Raw genomic sequence first — 17,387 nt, forward strand, 5'->3', positions numbered from 1 at the left:
TGGAAGTGCCGCCGGAAATGCATTTCCAGTTTTGCCACTGGCTTGGGGATTGTCCGCTGGGGAACGCCCCCTCCAGTCAATGATCAGCTACTATCCCCCCCACAGCAATCTGGTGCCCCCCCCAGACAGGAGGAACCAGTCGCCCATGTTGGGAATACAGGCAACCCCCACTTAATGCTGTTTCACTTAACACTATTTCGTGACAGCGTTCATTTAAATTGATACCTGATCCCACTTAGCGCTCAGCACATTTTGTTATATAACACTCGCAGTCGCCATTGTGGGTCCTTAAAAACACTTGCAGTGACCATCTTGGGTCATCAAATACGTTTGGTTTTGCTTAACGCTCATTTTTTCAGGAACCAATGAAGAGCGCTAACTGGGGGTTGCCTGTATTTGAAGTGCCAGGGGGAGAGCCTGGGGTGGAGGATGTTTGTGGGTTGTAGTGCCATACATGGTGCTTAGAATGAGTTCTGCGTGGTCGATCGATGTGGTTTTTGAAACAATTGAGTTCCGTTCAGTCAATATGATTTGGAACTGATTTGGCTGATTTGACCTGGAACACAAACTATATTAATTAAAAAAAACCCCAAAACCCAAAAGTTAGCTAAAATGCTCCGAGAGTGACTTGGGTTTTGCATACACTGCATCAATTAACTGTCTTAAAAACCGTCATAGGTTTTGAACACTTTTACTATTATTGATCAGACATTGCACAAGCATTGCAGTTATCATACCAATATGATAATTATTATACACCTGGCAACACTGCGATGGAGCGTCACACATGCTGCACAGTCTGGGGGCTGCATGGGAATCCTCGCTATCACTGACACTCTGGCCCTGGTGGCCTCCGGCTCTGGTGTTACTCCGCAAAGCAAAGGAGCGACAGCCAAGCGCTACCCTTTCCCCAGCGTTTCCCCAGTGGTGCCTTGAGGCTGGGAACCCACTAGTCTGTCCAGATCAGTAACTTCCCTCTGGCAGTCCAGCCCTGCCTAACAGAAGCCCTTGGATTCATCTTTCACCAAGTGGTTGTGTTTGGTGTCCTTTTTCCACTGCCAGAAATAAACCTAAGTGCCACTGGGTCAGATTAATAGCAGTGTTGCCAACTCTCATGATTTTTGGTGTTGTTCTTAAAGTCTATGCTTCAGCAATGTGAAAAACTTATAAAAGAAAGCTAATTTTTTCCCATCCCCAAAATGTAGACTTTAAGAACAATGCCAAAAATCAAGAGAGTTGGCAATACTGCACTAATCCATCTGGCCCAGTAGCCTGGCTTCACCTGTGGTGGGACACCCTTGGCGAGGACCAGGGTCTCCTGTGGACAAGCCTGTATACCACCCTGGTCCCACTAGCTGCCAGGGACTTCAGCTGGTGGCTTTTCCACAGAGCCATGGCACAGGCATGTATCTGGCATGTTTCATAGATGCCCCCAACACCTGTCCCTTCTGCCAGAGGAGGGACACCCTGGCTCATGCCTGCCTGGAGTTCACCGGGCTGCAGCCCCTTCACTGCCTCCTCCAGAACCTGCTGCTGAGGGTCTAGCTGCACTTCTCCCTACACCTTTTTCTTTATGTACTCTGCAGCCCCATCACATCTCCGGATCTGTTGGTCAACCTCCTTCTGGCCCTGGCCAAGCTGGCTATGGGGCCAAGATCCTGTCTCTGGGCAGATAATCGCTGGGCAGTGTCCAGTGGCTCTCTGGCCTCACTTGGGGACCATGGGGTGCTGTCTGGTATGCTCTGCTCCATGACACACTAGTCTCACCCCTTGGCACACTAATTTTAAATCTCTCACCCTCACTCCTGTCCCTGTTTTGTCTTTTGTTGTCCCAAGCATTCTGTTGTTGCCTATCTAGTGGCCTCCCTTCATAAGGGAGTAGGGTAGTCATCATAGAGGTCAGTCCAGTTGTCCTCTATCCTCTATTGAAACGAAAACGGATGCCTTTATGTCCTCTATTTTTCTCTTTAAGAGGACAGAGTAGCAGAAAGCGGGAATGTCCTCTATGATGGCTACTCCATAAGGGAGGCATATAGTGTTCCCTTGTGGGCATTGGTCCAGGGGCAACAAACAGATCTGGCCCTAGCCAAGATTGCAATCTGTGTGACCAGGAAGAAGCCTCTGCCCTGGGGGATCCCCAAGGGCTTTGGGGCTATTTTTCTGTCCCTTGTCCATTCACATCTCTGGGCAAAGTTTTACTGAGCAGTGTCCACTGGCTCCCTGGACTCATTTGAGGGCCAGAGTGCATTATCTGGTATACTTTGCGTGGTGTCCCCCCTTGGTGCACTTGCTTTGAACCTTTGACCTTCACTCCTGTCCTTGTTTTCTTCTTTAGTTGTCCCCTATAATCGCTTGATGTGCAGGTAGTGGCCTCTTGGATTAAGGGGGGCTTTTAGTTTTATTTGGTGGACAATGGCCCATACTCCCAATGCTCATCAAATAGGCCCATTTCCACCCATGACAGAAGCGGATGCTAGAGGGAGAGCCAGATAGATCTATCCTCTAAGGCAGTGGTCTCCAAACTTTTTTGATTGTGTACCCCATCAGTAAAAAATTTTTGAGCACGCACCCCCAATATATGTATATTTATATAAATAGAAATAGAAGTTCTAATATCTTCTTCTTGCACCCCAATGGATCGTCTTGGGCACCCCCTGGGGTGCGTGCACCCCACTTTGGAGACCACTGCTCTAAGGGTCTCAGCATTTTTAGATACAAGGCAACTGAGGGAGACTCCAGGAACCCCTCTGAAAATGCTAGCGCTTAGTTTTCACGACTTTTTGGCTACAGAAAAATAATAGAGCAGTTTTTCTTTCAGAAAGAACTCAGAATGGCTGCACCTAGGGATTTCTATTTGCAGTCTCTGGGATTATCTTATGAATCTCATTTGCACGCCTAAGAGTGCTAACATTGTGTGGCACCCCCTCACACCCTTGAAAGGATTGCAAGGCACCCTGGTTGAGAACCACTGCTCTATTCATTACTCTCCCTGGTATCCCCCATTATTGGTTTAGGGTAAAGGTGTCAGGAGAAAGATCTCCAACTGTTCTATTCAACAGCTAAGCAGTGGCAATAGCATTGGACTAAGCATTACCTAATAATAGCAGTATCTAGGCCCAGTTCTACAAACACACATGTATGTCGGGGCTTGACTTTCACAATAGTGTTACTGATCTCAGTGGGGCAGATTACAGGAGGAAATTAAACGGCAGGGTTGATTTGCATCTTACGGACTAATGCACATACACATAGGGTTGGATTAATCCTCTAGTGGCCCTTAGGCAAACAAACTTGTAGGCCCCCACTTAATACTATATATTTATATTACTTTTTTCACTTTATATATACAGTAAGCCAAACTGGGACCGTTCTTCCCTTGGGGCCCTAGAGATGTTCCTTGTTTGCCTGTGTGTTAATTCGGGCTTTTATACACACATGCTTTCTTGGGCTGAAGATTACTCAGTCATGTGCACAAGATTTGGCTCCACAATTCTCACGGTTATATTGCTGTTTTAAGTTTTGAAGTATCACTTCCTGATTTGAGTTTTTTCTTTTATGCAATGACTTTTACAGTAGAAGTTGACTTACCAGATAATGGTGATTTAATTTTTTTTTTCTATTAGTTCCTCAGCTTCTCTATGGAGGAAAGCTTGATTTTCTGGTGTTTGATTATCTTTCTGAAATTACCATGTCACTGTTAACTGCTGCGAAAGCCAAATCTCCAGTGAGTAAGACTTTAAATAATGAAATGTAATGAGAGAAAGAAATTAGAAGAATTGTCCAATTTATAGCATGATTTATTTTGCTTAGTTTTATATTTCTCCATGTTTGGGCATTAAAATATCATTAAGTTAAAGTATCATAGCAACGTGATACATGTTTTAAGACACAATCTTTCCAGTTATTCAGAGATTCAGGAAATAGAACTGTAAAGCTTTGTCAACCAAGCATTACAATATAAACTTCAGCGTACATTTATGGGAGACTGCATATGTGAGTAGCAAGTTGTAGGGCTGGGTATTTAGTGTCCATGGAAAATAGGAAGTATTTCACACTGCAAAAGTTCAGTTTTTATGATTTGCATTTTAGTTTGATGCATCTATCAGACTTGTTTAGAATTATTGCATATTTATTTATTCGTTAGATTTATATCCCACCATATCCAAAAGGATCAGAGCAGCTTATAATAAACAACTACCCCACAGACAGGATTCCCCAAACAGCACCCTGAAATCCCATTTTTATACTAAGAAATAGCAGCAGTTGCACTTTGTTAGAAAACTGCTGTAAGCTACACAAGAGAAGGGGGGTTTATCTCAAGTTTCATTATGGTTTCTATTTAGTTTATTATTATTCCATAAATTGTTGTCATTTCTAAATATTCAAAAATGAACTGTCATATAAAGGAGGAATAAGAAATCTTTCATCATTCATATAACAATGTATGGGGATGATTTTGCTAAATGTTACATGTTTTCATTATTCCAGTACTTGCTTATTCCCTCACAGGGTCAAGCCTATTTCTATCAACAGGTGTTTTTTTACTACCCTAAATGGAAACAGCATGGAATCATTAAGTTCTAATCCTGATGAGGTTTATGTACATGCATAATTTTAGTCACATGAGTAGCCCTGTCAAAAACAAACTCCTCATCCCTACCTCCAAAACCCATTGTGGATTGATTCAAGTTTAGTGTTAAAAATAATACTCCCAATTTCATGCAGAACTTCATTGGAGCTGTCATGATTCACATTAGCAGAGGTGGACACACAATTTTCATGGGATGAAAATTCTAATCTCAGATCATCTGGCTTCAGTAAAACCTCTTGTTGAATTGCTGGTTTTGAAATGTCTATCCTATATTGTAAACATGTGGTACTGAGAAGTGATTGCATCATTTGTTTCCTGAATGATTCAACAGACTAATTAAAATAGTTCTATTTAATAACTTTATTAGATTTCTATGAAGTTTTATTCATGACTACTTGTCTGATATTTATTTCAACCTATGTATTATTGATTTAGGGATTTATGTATTTCTGAGAAAAATCGATTTTTTTCAGGTTTCACTTAAAATGAAATCCATCATTTTTAATTATACAGTGACATAGTTTCTATAAAATGTGCTGTTTTTCATTCTTTCTCAAATGTAAGAGCCAATAAAAGAAAAGGGTGGATTTAGCCAAAATAATATTCTTGAAAATAAATTGTGTAACATTTTATTATTTCCAGGATTTGGGTTACACGCCTGATTTTATTTTGACTGCAATGGCTCCCTATATAAAGGATATTCATAAGAAAGGTATGCCTTCACACACACATGCATAGACAATTGAAAAACTTAATTTGCAATTTCTTTTTCTCCTTAGATGCATTTTTGTGTAGCTTCACTGTTAACTATTTATAAAGCTGAGTCAGAAATAGTTTTGCTATGTCACGACAGTTTTTGTGATTTCCAAATTTTTGCATCATCCCTATTCAGGATAAAAATATCATTATAAAGTTCATGAACATACAGCCTGAAAATTAAAATGGTAATTGATTTATTATACTGTTTTGTTTTGATTTTTTTAAAACATTTTTTATGATCAGTTACATTTGTAGCTGCCAAATGGAACTTTTAAAAAAGCCTTCGATATAGTATCCCACAATCACCTCTTGGCTAAACTGGCTAACTGCGGCCTCAACCTCACCACGATCCGCTGGCTGGGGAATTGGCTCCACTGTAGGACCCAGAGGGTGGTGGTCGATGGGAGCCAATCGTCTTGGTGCGCTGTGACCAGTGGGGTCCCTCAAGGCTCTGTCCTAGGGCCTATACTATTTAACATCTTCATAAATGATGTGGGCATTGGTGTCAGAAACAGATTGGCCAAGTTTGCTGATGACACCAAACTCTGGGGTAAAGCATCCACACCTGAGGACAGGAGGGTGATCCAGGCAGATCTTGACAGGCTCATGAAATGGGCGGATGAGAACCTGATGGTGTTCAACACCGAAAAATGCAAGGTTCTCCACCTTGGGAGGAAAAACCTGCAGCATGCTTACAGGCTCGGTAGTGCTATGCTGGTTAGCACTACAGATGAAAGGGACTTGGGGGTCAGGATTGACCACAAGATGAACATGAGCCTTCAGTGCGATGCTGCAGCTAGTAAAGTGGGCAAAATGCTGGCTTGCATCCATAGATGCTTCTCAGGCAGATCCCGAGATGTCATTCTCCTGTTGTACTTGGCCTTGGTGAGGTCACAGCTGGAGTACTGTGTCCAGTTTTGGGCTCCCCAATTCCAAAAGGTTGTGGAGAAGCTTGAGAGGGTGCAGAGGAGAGCCATGCGCATGATCAGAGGTCAGGAAAACAGACCTTATGATGAGAAGCTGAGAGTCATGGGGCTCTTCAGCCTGGAAAAGCACAGGCTCAGGGGTGATCTTGTGGCCACCTATAAGTTTATTAGGGGTGCTCATCAGGATCTGGGGGAACGTCTGTTCACCAGAGTGCCCTAAGGGATGACAAGATCGAACGGTCACAAACTCCGCCACGACCGATTCAGGCTGGATATAAGAAAGAACTTCTTCACTGTCCGAGCCCCCAAGTTTTGGAATAGACTGCCAGCAGGGGTGGTTCAAGCACCCACTTTGAATGCCTTCAAGACACATTTGGATGTTTATCTTGCTGGGATCCTATGATTTATCTTGCTGGGATCCTATGATCCCTGCTGACTTCCTGCCCCTGAAGCAGGGGGCTGGACTCGATGATCCTCCAGGGTCCCTGCCAGCCCTAATGTCTATGAAATCTATGAAATATTGAACATGTTGATATATTTTGTTTTTAACAATTGCAGAATTTTCTGCCAAAAATATTTCCTTATGAAATTTTTAAAATGACCTTTTTCCTATTAACAGTTCTAGTTTCAACTAATGTTTTATTGAAAAATTCAAAATCAGTTCTCATTGTTTAGATTAATAGTACTTTATTCCTGACAAACATAGACTGCTTAATGTACGAGTATTTTGCCAAACAGCATCTCTGCATGACACACTAAAGCTGAAATATGAGAATAAAAAAATATAACACTATATTTTTCCTTAGCTCATCATACAATTACAAACTATGCTAGAGTAACTGGTTGTTTCTGCTAAAATGATCTTGTTGAAATATAGATTTCTAATTACTAATAGGCTTTGAATTTACACCAGTGAGAACTCTTGTTTAATTCTTTAGGAGTAGAAATAGTAGGACAACAGGTTAGTTCATCACTTTTGGAAGCTTTTCTTTAGAAATATTAAGCTGGGAAAAATAAGACTATGAATGCCCCTCCTCCCCCCCTCACCCCGCCCCTAGACCTTACATTCTGAAGAACTTGTGATTGCTATGGAAGTGCTTGTGATATAAACTACTCTGTGACTGTGTCTACATGAGATGTTTACTGCACGGTTGGCTAATTACCTGCACAGTAAATGTTGTGGTGTCTGCATGTATGCCCCTATTAGGCTAAAGTAAACTAATTTACTCTGTAGCAGGATAGTACTTGTAAATACTATCCACAGCAGCGCACATGTGTAACTCCACAGCAAGGCAAATGTAGATGCTGGAAGGACTGGCTGGGGCACGAGGGTGCTTCATTGTGGGGGCTGCCTGCTGGCTAGACCCACACTGAAACTTCCTCATGTCCCAGCCAGCACATCTGCAGCACATTTTGCCGGCGGGGGGGAGGGGAGGTGGGGGGGGCAACCCTGGGCTGGCAAGCTGAACCCCAGACCCCCCTGCCAGCCAGAGCCGCTCCACCCTGGCTCCATGTGCTGTGCTGTGCATGAATAAACTGTAGAGCTTGTTGCTCCGGAGTTAATTGCTCCCAGGTACACATTCAAACAGCATGCGCAGGAGCAATTAACTCCAGAGCAATAAGCTTTGTAGTTTATTCATGCACCATAATTACATGTGTAGATGCACTCCATTTTGGCTCAATATAACCCATTTACTCACAGTCTAAATGAAATTGGTGTTTTTAATACACTCTTATAATTCAAATTGATCAGATGCCTGAGAGTATGCAAGGATGAATCCTATGTTTCAGGATGTTTTTGCGGGGTTTTTATGTAAATGATGGTTATAACTCTAAACTCTTTGTCTTGCTCAGGTGTTCGTGTGGTTAGCAATGCTGGTGGAGTGAATCCACTTGCATGTGCTGCTGCTCTTCAAGATGTGGCAAAGAAAGCCGATGTTGATTTGAAAATAGCTGTTGTTGCTGGAGATGATCTAATGGGCGAGGTATTTTACTGATATGTTTTATGGCTCACTAAGAGTGTGGTGAGTTTGACTGGCTTTTTATGCTGCACAAAGGTGACATTTATTATAGGTGGTATTATTTAGCACCTTGCTTTATCTAACTCCTTACTCATATTATTGGAAGGTATTTGATAATTATTACTTGTTTTTATCTAATCTTTTATTATATTGGAAAATCGTTTCTAACCTTAATCTATTTTGTATTTGTCATGCACAAAAGTTACATGTATATTATGTGAATCAGATTGTACTCAAAGAACTAGACATAACTGCTTCCATAATTGCTGACAATGATCATGTTTTCCATTTGTTACTCTGACGGCATTATAAGAACTCAGTCATGATTAGTGTTTCAGTTCTTTAACAAAACCAACTCAGTTTAATACAGACAAACAGTAACATGAATGAGCCTAGAAGCTCACACCTTTGAGCAGGAATTCTATCTTAACTTCTGTCTGTAGTTCAACCCAATTTTTCTAAGCATACTAGTTCCCATTTGATCATCTTAAAAAATAGTATTTTTTGTGAGATGAGGAAAATGTTTAGAAATTAGATACAACAGAAATTCAAATGTCCTGTTTAAAATTCAGAAACACATCCTATTTTTCCTAGTTATTTGTAAATGATAAAATATAAATGCTACATAATGATGAATGTTAGGCATTAAGAAGGAATGCTTTTTGTAGATCAAATGTTTTAAAAGAAAAATTTAATAATAAAGTCCAATGGTAAAACCTAGCCCTACTGAAATACAGAGATGTTCTGTTATCTATTTTAATGGGTCAAGAATTCACCCTGCATATACTCCAAGTCAAAGTTGGCTTGTGGATAGTTGTGTGTGGCATGGAGACTTTCTCAGGAATCCTCCCCCTTGCCTCCGGCAGCGTGTCATACTACTGCTGTTGTTCTGAAGATGCCTTTGATGGCACATAACCTGGCCTGCCTTAGATCTTGTGGTACTGGGTTCAGCAGAATGGAACAGGTGCATCATTTCCACAAGCACTGTATGGCAGAGTCATATCCATGTGTATATCAGAGAGTATCTTGCTGCCGTGGAGAAAGCAGGATATAGCTTTCAGTCAGTGGTTCCCAATCTGTGGTCTAGCGAGTATGGTCTGCAGATTACACTTTTCCCCCTCCCCTTTTAATTAATAATATGATCATAAGAATAGTCCACAAGAAATTCTGAAGTTTTACAGGGGCCCATTGACCTCTGTGGTTAAATCCAGACCCTGCTCAAGTCTGAGTTTTGCCATGGATCTCAGTTGCATTGGTATGTCACCCGTGGTATGTTGCTGAGGTGACTGTCGTGATTACAGTTTGGATATTTCTAATCTGCAGTCAACATTTTAGCTTACCTAAATTGTTGTTAGTTCATGATTCAAATAGGTAAAACACAATTATGTAGGAATATTTTTATTGTTCAAACCTTGTGATTGTGACCCAAGAGAAGTTCTCCCACAGTTCATGAACTGTGAGCTGTTGATTCCAAACTGAACTGATATTGAGACAAGGGAGGTAGCACCTGAGCTTCCCTTCTAGCTTCTCTGCTAGCCTTTGGCTTTCTGGCTTCACAGGCACCATGACTGAGCAGAAGTACTTCTTTAAAAATGATTTAATTTTGTTCAGTTTTAAAGGTTTGAAGGACATTTGAAGAAATTCTAACATAATCAGTTGATAAGTTATTTGGGCTTATCACAGCTGAATTAAATAGGACACTGATGTTGAAGGGTACATCTACATGGCACAAAGCAGTGTTATTTGAAGATGCTCCAAGCTAGCTGTGAATGTGCTAGTTTGTGTACTGGAGCTTACTTAATGCAAGATAGTGTTGTGCAGAGTTAATTAGTCCAGGCTCAGTGCTGTTCTAACATGGCTTCTGGTTCTGGAGCTTCTGGTTCTGGTTCTAGTACTAAATGCCAAGCTACCTCGAATATCTCTGTGCAGGGAGGCTTTGCATTGTGTAGATATATACAGAATCTCTTTTCTCTGTCTGCACAAAAGCTCTAAGGAAACAGTTTGAATCTTTCATTGGATAGTATGTGTTAACCCAGTTTACATGTTGCTTTGTATTTAACAGCAATGCGTTGCCTGGAGTAACTATAAGATGGGCATTTTGTTGTTGTTTGATGTTTATGAAGGATTTATATTAAATGCCATAAAATATTAATAGATTTGGTTGTTTTAACAGAAAGATAACCTAAAAGGAGCTGGTATCGTGGATATGGAGAGTGGGAAGCCATTTCCTGAGGGTATTCACAGCATGAATGCATATCTTGGGTGAGATACTTTAACAAGTTTTTTGTATGGTATTGATTATGGTATTAAATATGGTATTGATTATGTCTGCTAATTTCATTCAGATTATTTTAGTTTGAAAGTTAAATGATTTAATGTAAGATTTCTTTATATATGTTTTCCATATTTAAAACAACCTCCAAAATCAGATCTATTGTCTTTGTGGTTAATAAATATTTTAGGATAGTGCTTTACCTGCTGTGATATTTTTTTGGCCTCATATCTTCCACTATTCTTCCTCAAATTTTAGTTCAACCCAAAATAAGTGTAGAATTTAGTATATAAAAGGTATGCACCACTACACCTCCTTAAGCCATGTTTTTTAAAGTAAATGGCAATTAATTCTTTGCTTTGTGCTTTATTTAATGCTGTTGACATGTTAGGCACTTTCTGAACATTCCTACTTGATTAGACCCCTTAGGGACATAGTTGTGAAGAAGTCTAGTTTGTGAGTCCCATGCAACCTTAGCCAGGAGCTAGGTGCTGAGTTATTCCATCCAGCCAAGAAGGCTGTTACACTTGAGCATGTGCAAGTAGCAGAACAATAGACATCTGAGTAACTTTATAAGTGAAAACTCAGCCACCTCTAGATTCTCAGGTGCTTAAGCAGTTAGGCTGGATTTTTGTGCAGTGCTCAGTTGGACTTAGGTGCTTACATTTCAGCTAAGTTACACTAATATTTTTAGGCACTTATATGTATTTGGCATCTATTTGGGGGTGGGATTTTACCCTAAGTTTTTATTTTATTTTTTTTTCTTGCAAGTACTGTTTTTCGCTGTTTTGAGTCTTGACAGACAAAAGTCTGTTTTGGGGGAGGAGTATTTTTGGTTTAATTTTCAGAGTAAACAAAATATAATGTGATTTACACAGAAGTTAGGGGCTTGATTCTTGTTTGCTTGGTAAATGCTGTGGTCTGGGTCATGAAGGTTAGGGTATATCGTAAATGATCACTCCTGGTCTTTAAATATTTGAACCCAATGTAACAGAAACAGAAGACACTACATCTGTATTGTGAGCTTTATGTTATTTTTTTCTGGTGAAAGCTGCTAAAGTTTTAACCCTGACAGGACAGGTATAATGTAAACTGCAGTACTATTTCCCATATAGGTCCACCGATTTACCTTTACCTTGTCCTGTAGGATTAACTGCAGTAGAGGAGTTAGAGTTCAGGTTTCTCAGCTATTCCCCAAGAAAATGTCACTCTAGTCATATATGCTTTTTAAAAAAATCTGCCCACAATTAAGTATGGGAGAAGCAAGGGGTTTTTGTAGATATCTTTTATTGGATCCACTGTAAAGCTGGGAGAGATAAGAGACATGCCCTTCCTCAGGTCTGGGAAAGAAGCAGGTGCAGCTATATAACAAATAAAACAATGGCTTCTATTTAATTCCAGATGTAAATTAAGACAGTTACTTAAAGCAGGGGTGTTCAACCCCTGGTCCATGGGCCAGATCTGGTCTCCAGCACCTTTTCATCCATGTAGGTCTGGTTTGTAGGGTGTTTTGGGACCTGATCCTAGCACATTAGGCTTGGTGGAAGCAGCAATGGGGCCCTAGAGCCTGGTCTTGGCATATAGACCCAGGCAGAGGTGGTGTAGGGCTGTGCAGGGCCTGAGCCTGGCACATGGAGCTTGGTGGAGGTGGTATGAGCCCCTGGGTCTGATCCCTGCACATGAGGGTGGGTGGAGGCAGTGTAAAACCCAGTGGGTGGAAGAGTGTTTATTCTGTGAAAAGTGTTTTCCTACTGATGATTGTATGTTTCTGTCCTTTATCATTTTTTTCTGTGTAAGTTCATTCTGGAGCTGTTTAGTTTCACCCACATAGTTTCCATGAGACACTTGGTTTATTGGATGAGATTATACCACATTCTGGGATAGATGTGTAGGATCTGGGGCTTCTGATAGTTCTGGTGTTGGAAATGTTGATTGTAGTGGCAATGGAAATGTGTTGATAGTTTTTGCATTTATTGTTAAGGCAGGATTGTATTCCACTTGATGTCTGTAGGTCAGCCAGGGGTTGGGCAGGGTTTGGAGGTTGTTTGGAAACAAGGAACAGATGAGTTGGGAATATTTCTCTCAAAGTCTGAATCTCTTCAAGTATAGGCCGTAATGGAAGAGCTTTCTTATAAATACCCATGTGAGATGATATGTGACAACCATGGGCTTATGGTCAGCAGAGGTTTTCTTTTTGCATTGTAATTGGTTATTGTGGTGTATTTAAGAGGCTTGTTCACAGATGTGGCCTTTTTCTCAGTTTCAGTGTCCTTGCTGGGTAAAGGCAGTTTTTAAGTTAGTGAAGTGGATGTCAGAGGTGTTTTCCTCAGAGCAGATGCAGTGGTATCTGAAGGCTTGGCTATAGATAACAGCTTGCCTAATGTGTTTGGGATGATTGCAAGTTTTTCAGATGCAAGTGTAGTGGTCTGTGGGGTGTTTTTTTGCATATACTAGTTTATAGGGTGCTATCCAAACTATGGATTGTGGTGTCTAGAAAGTTGATTTTTAGTGTAGGAATATTCCAGAGAGAATTTGATACAAGTTGTTTGAGCTGTGGTGGAAACAAATTATAGAATTTGAGGTGTACAATTCAGGCGATTAAAATGTCATCTATGTAATGGAGGTGTAGTACATGTTTGATGGTGCAGTTTTCTAAAATCTCTATTCAGTGTGGTTAATGGAGGGATTGTCATGTGGAGGTGGGGAGAAGCATGTATCCATAGCTGTGCTCATGATTTGGAGGAATTGTCAGTTGTTGTAAGTAAAGCTGTGGGTGAGAGTGAAGTGCAGGATTTGTCCAATATGTTGTGGTAAAAGGAGAGTTTTATTCTTAGATCTCTGTTAGGATACAGTGTTCTTTCCTAGTGATTTGTGAGTACAAAAACTGCCTGTCTAGTGAGCTTCCCTCCACTTAACATGAAACAAAGGAGTAAGTTAGATATAGCCCCAAACAAGCAAAAATTAAATTGAGAGTTGGGCAAAAGTCAATAATGCAATGAAGGGTGGTGTGCACGGCTGTGCCCAACACGGTTTTGTTGCCAGGACCAAGCACTCACGTCTATTGAGCGCCAATTCTTAGGGCCAGACCACTTGACTTCCTCTCACTCAGGCTTGTAGGGAACATCCTCCAACTCACCAGTTACCTCTTGATCTTTTTAGAAGAAAGGGAGGAGCCTTGGCTATTTATTTTTTTGCTCTCATGAGTATGTCGAGTTGCTGGTCCTCAGGGCTTTTCCTCCCTTTACACCCCATCCATGCACCAGCCAGACCTGACAGGATTACCAAGCTGCCAATCATCTGGTAAAAGGATAACACAGCTAATGGGTCACTTAATTAGCCATGCTTTTTTACGGCTTGTAGTCTCGACCAGTTGAGAAGGGACTTGATAGTGGGCTACCGCTATATCAGAGGAGTGCATCAAGAGCTCAGTGAACAACTGCTTACTAGGGGACCCCTAGGGAAGACCAGGACCAATGGATACAAGCTCCTGGAAGGCCGTTTCAGGCTTAATACCAGGAGAAACTCCTTCACAGTCATGGTGTCCAGACAGTAGAATAAACACCCTCCAGAAGTGGTGCAGTCACCTATCCCAGAGGTTTTCAAGAGGAGACTGGACAGTCACCTCGCTGGTGTCACTTGACCCCTGTTGTCTTCCTGCCTAGAGCGGGGTAAGGGGGAGAGCTGGACCTGATGATCTGTGAGGTCCCTTTGCGCCCCTAACAATCTATGAATCTATGAAAATCCACTTCCAGCATTGTCTTAAGTCCCCCACCTGGAGGCACCTAGGTCTGTTCCACCCTTGGGTGATGACACTCCAGTCAATTGTAGCACAGCTACTACCTCCTATTGACTTATTCTATGGGGTCCACTGGCTAGACAGTCTATACCTGAGCTCTGCACAGGGTGCCCAGGGTCTTTCCCCTCTTGGCATAGCCTGACAATGTCGACCCCTTTTGTTGGCCCCAAGGCACATTGATAAACTATGTCCCCTTTTTCCTCAGTATTCTAGGGGATTACCAGCCCAGACTTAATGCTTCAGCCCCCAATAAAGTTCTTTTAGCTTTCAGTATCCATGACCGGTGGGGTCAGTCTCGAATGCCTTTAACCCAAGCAAAGAAAAAAGATCGCCATAACCTTTTTTAGCTTGAAGTTCATTTGATATTTGTATCTTCACTATTAAGGTGATTTAGTGTGTTTTAAATATGTTTTTAATTTGTCTTCTGGCAAAAAGGGGCCTACGTTTATTCATGATGATTTAAGGAAAACTCTTTAAGAAAAGCACCTGGCTAAATTTTTAAAACTGTCCATTTCAAAGGGAGACATTGTGATCTAGGCCAAGTACAGACATTACGCATAAACTGGTCTAAGTGATGGCAGATTGATCTAAACCTGTAACATACTGCAGCACAGGTACCACAGATGGCACAGGCAGCCTGTGTGTGTATCTATAATGTAGTAGATTAGGGAAGGAGTAGGCAGCACAATGCCAGATAGGGCCGGAAGCAGAAAGAAAAGCATCAGATCAGGCAGGGAGCACACAGCAAGAAGAAGGATGAATGGCAGATCGGGTAAGAGAATGGGATTGGAGTGTCACTGCGAGGCGTGCCTGTCAAATTCTGATGTGCTTGTCAAAAAGGTTGGTGCTCACTGAACTAGATGATCTGCATTATTTTGGAAAGTGATTTCACAGAGGATGCTTTGAGTGATAGAACATTATAGCTATGACATCCAATTATTTGTTACAATGTATTTTAAAATCTATTATTTGGGGGGAAAATATAGATTAAGAACTCAGGCTATTTTTGTTTTTTCATTTTTTTTATAATGTTAGAGCAAGACCAATAAGCAGAGCTCTTGACCTTGGAGCTGATATTGTTGTGACTGGCCGATGTGTTGACAGCAGTATTGTGTTAGGACCACTCATTCATTCTGTAAGTATGGACTAATTTTAATAAATAGTCTTAATGCTGTTTTCATGGTATTGTGAACACATCTAAAAATATTTAGTAACCATTGTCAAGTACTTTTTAATTTAGTACATGCATTTTGATAAAAACAGTGAGGTCATATAGCTTTTGGCCCTTTCTTTGACATTAAATTAATTCACCATTGGGTACATGACATTTTTTCCAGTTTCATTTAGTACATAAATTACAGTGTTCTTACTGCAAGTTTAGAAGCAAGTTGGAAACTTTCTTGTCCCATGTGGGATTCATTGGTCAAATAATGTGTTTTAGCTGAAGTACTTAAATAGCAACTTGGTGAAATCCAGGTTCCATTGATGTCCCCTGAGAAATTTGCCATTGTCTTCAGTAGAGTCCAGATTTCTTCCTTGCTCTTTTCTCTATTTAAATTGTAACATATAAGGTTGAAACAAAAATTTCCATTTACCACAAGGGGGCACTAACAGTTTATATTTATTTATAACATACTCATGAATTCTTGTACTGGTCTATTTTCTATCAGTCAGCAATTTTATTTTATTAAGTTGAGCTTTTATGCGACATGCCATAGATTGTTCAAATTTCAAGAAATAACACAAGGCAGGATGTATGGTTTTTTGAATATTTGAATAGCTTATATATCTTTATGACCACACACCCTGGAATGTTTAATTTTCTTATTGATGCACAGTAAAATAGTGCTAGGTTTGCGTGAATATATATTTTAAAAATAGTTCATTTTAAAGTTTACTGCATTTTTGACCCCATGCTTAGAAAATATTTCCTAATGTCTAGCTAGACTTTCCATTTCAGAGTTTAAGTCATTACTACTTGTTATTCTATTCATAACAGACTTAAGTGCATTATTAACTCTAAAGTAGTCTGTGTCTTAGTTGGGCATCTGCTATTGTCTTTTCTATTAATTCTAAATGAGAAACAACGAATAGTTCATGTTATGTTAAAATTTGATTGATAAATGCGCTAGCCGGGTAAAAAAACACCAAAGCCATGCCAGTTTTTAAGGAAGATTGTCAGTAGCCTTCTCACTAGCAATTTTGAAAAGTTGGAAATAACGTATTGACTTAAGTGGCATAGCAGGAAATGTATGCTAGACAGTATTATTATTTATGCCTTTAATACACTCAAGTTCTGAGGTGGGCTAGTCATTGATAATTTAAAGGCAAAACTTGAAATTCTTACTGTTTTTACGTGGGTGCATGAGACTGAGGAAGATTAATATAGTATTTTGGCAAAATAGTTCTTTGTGGCCACAGTTATATAGGCATGGTTGTAACCTCCACTAACCAATGAGATGGTTTTACGGTTTATTGTAGAAATCTAATTTAAATGGTCTATTACTCAGAATATCCACTGAATTTTCTTTTCTGTACATATATGTGTAAAATTTGTGTGTGTGTGTGTGTATGTGCATAATGTAGTTGTATTTTCTTTTAGTTTGGCTGGAACAGGGATGAGTTTGACTTATTAGCAGCTGGCAGGTAAGTAATAAGTATTAGAAATGTATAAACTCGTTATCATTTAAAATAAAGTGAAGGCAAGTGAACTTCAATATATAAAATACCTGGGAGCTCATATTACTCAATACTTTTGTGTGAATGCTGCAGTTTACTAATAGAGGTCTTAAAAATATATGCAGTTTTGAAACCTGAACTTTATTTAAAAAAATGTAAGAAATGAACACAAGAAAGTTTATACATAATGTTTTTCTGTCTGTTTTATGATAAAAAAAGTATAGCCTGTAAAGTTAGGTTCAGGAATTACTGGGTTCAGTCTGATGTGTTATGAAAGAAGTCAAAGTAAGAAGTCAGAATGTCCCTTGCAAGTTTAAAAAAAACACATGGTACTCTTATATGA

At 40.2% G+C, this 17,387-nt stretch overlaps 1 protein-coding gene across 1 annotated transcript in view; it reads left to right on the forward strand.

The window, feature by feature from the left end:
* Nucleotides 1–3,597: 3,597 nt before the first annotated feature.
* LOC109300836 overlaps nucleotides 3,598–17,387 on the forward strand; it is a 115,358-nt gene continuing 101,568 nt past the window's right edge. Inside the window, exons 1-6 of the mRNA XM_019521680.1 lie at nucleotides 3,598–3,724; nucleotides 5,234–5,303; nucleotides 8,131–8,261; nucleotides 10,471–10,559; nucleotides 15,401–15,500; nucleotides 16,968–17,011. Coding sequence (XP_019377225.1) covers nucleotides 3,689–3,724; nucleotides 5,234–5,303; nucleotides 8,131–8,261; nucleotides 10,471–10,559; nucleotides 15,401–15,500; nucleotides 16,968–17,011 — 470 coding nt within the window. The 5' untranslated portion in view covers nucleotides 3,598–3,688. The remainder of the gene's footprint in view (nucleotides 3,725–5,233; nucleotides 5,304–8,130; nucleotides 8,262–10,470; nucleotides 10,560–15,400; nucleotides 15,501–16,967; nucleotides 17,012–17,387) is intronic.

Source organism: Gavialis gangeticus, unplaced genomic scaffold, assembly GCF_001723915.1.
Source record: "Gavialis gangeticus isolate Ggan-Ray unplaced genomic scaffold, GavGan_comp1, whole genome shotgun sequence".
NCBI classification, from domain to species: domain Eukaryota; kingdom Metazoa; phylum Chordata; order Crocodylia; family Gavialidae; genus Gavialis; species Gavialis gangeticus.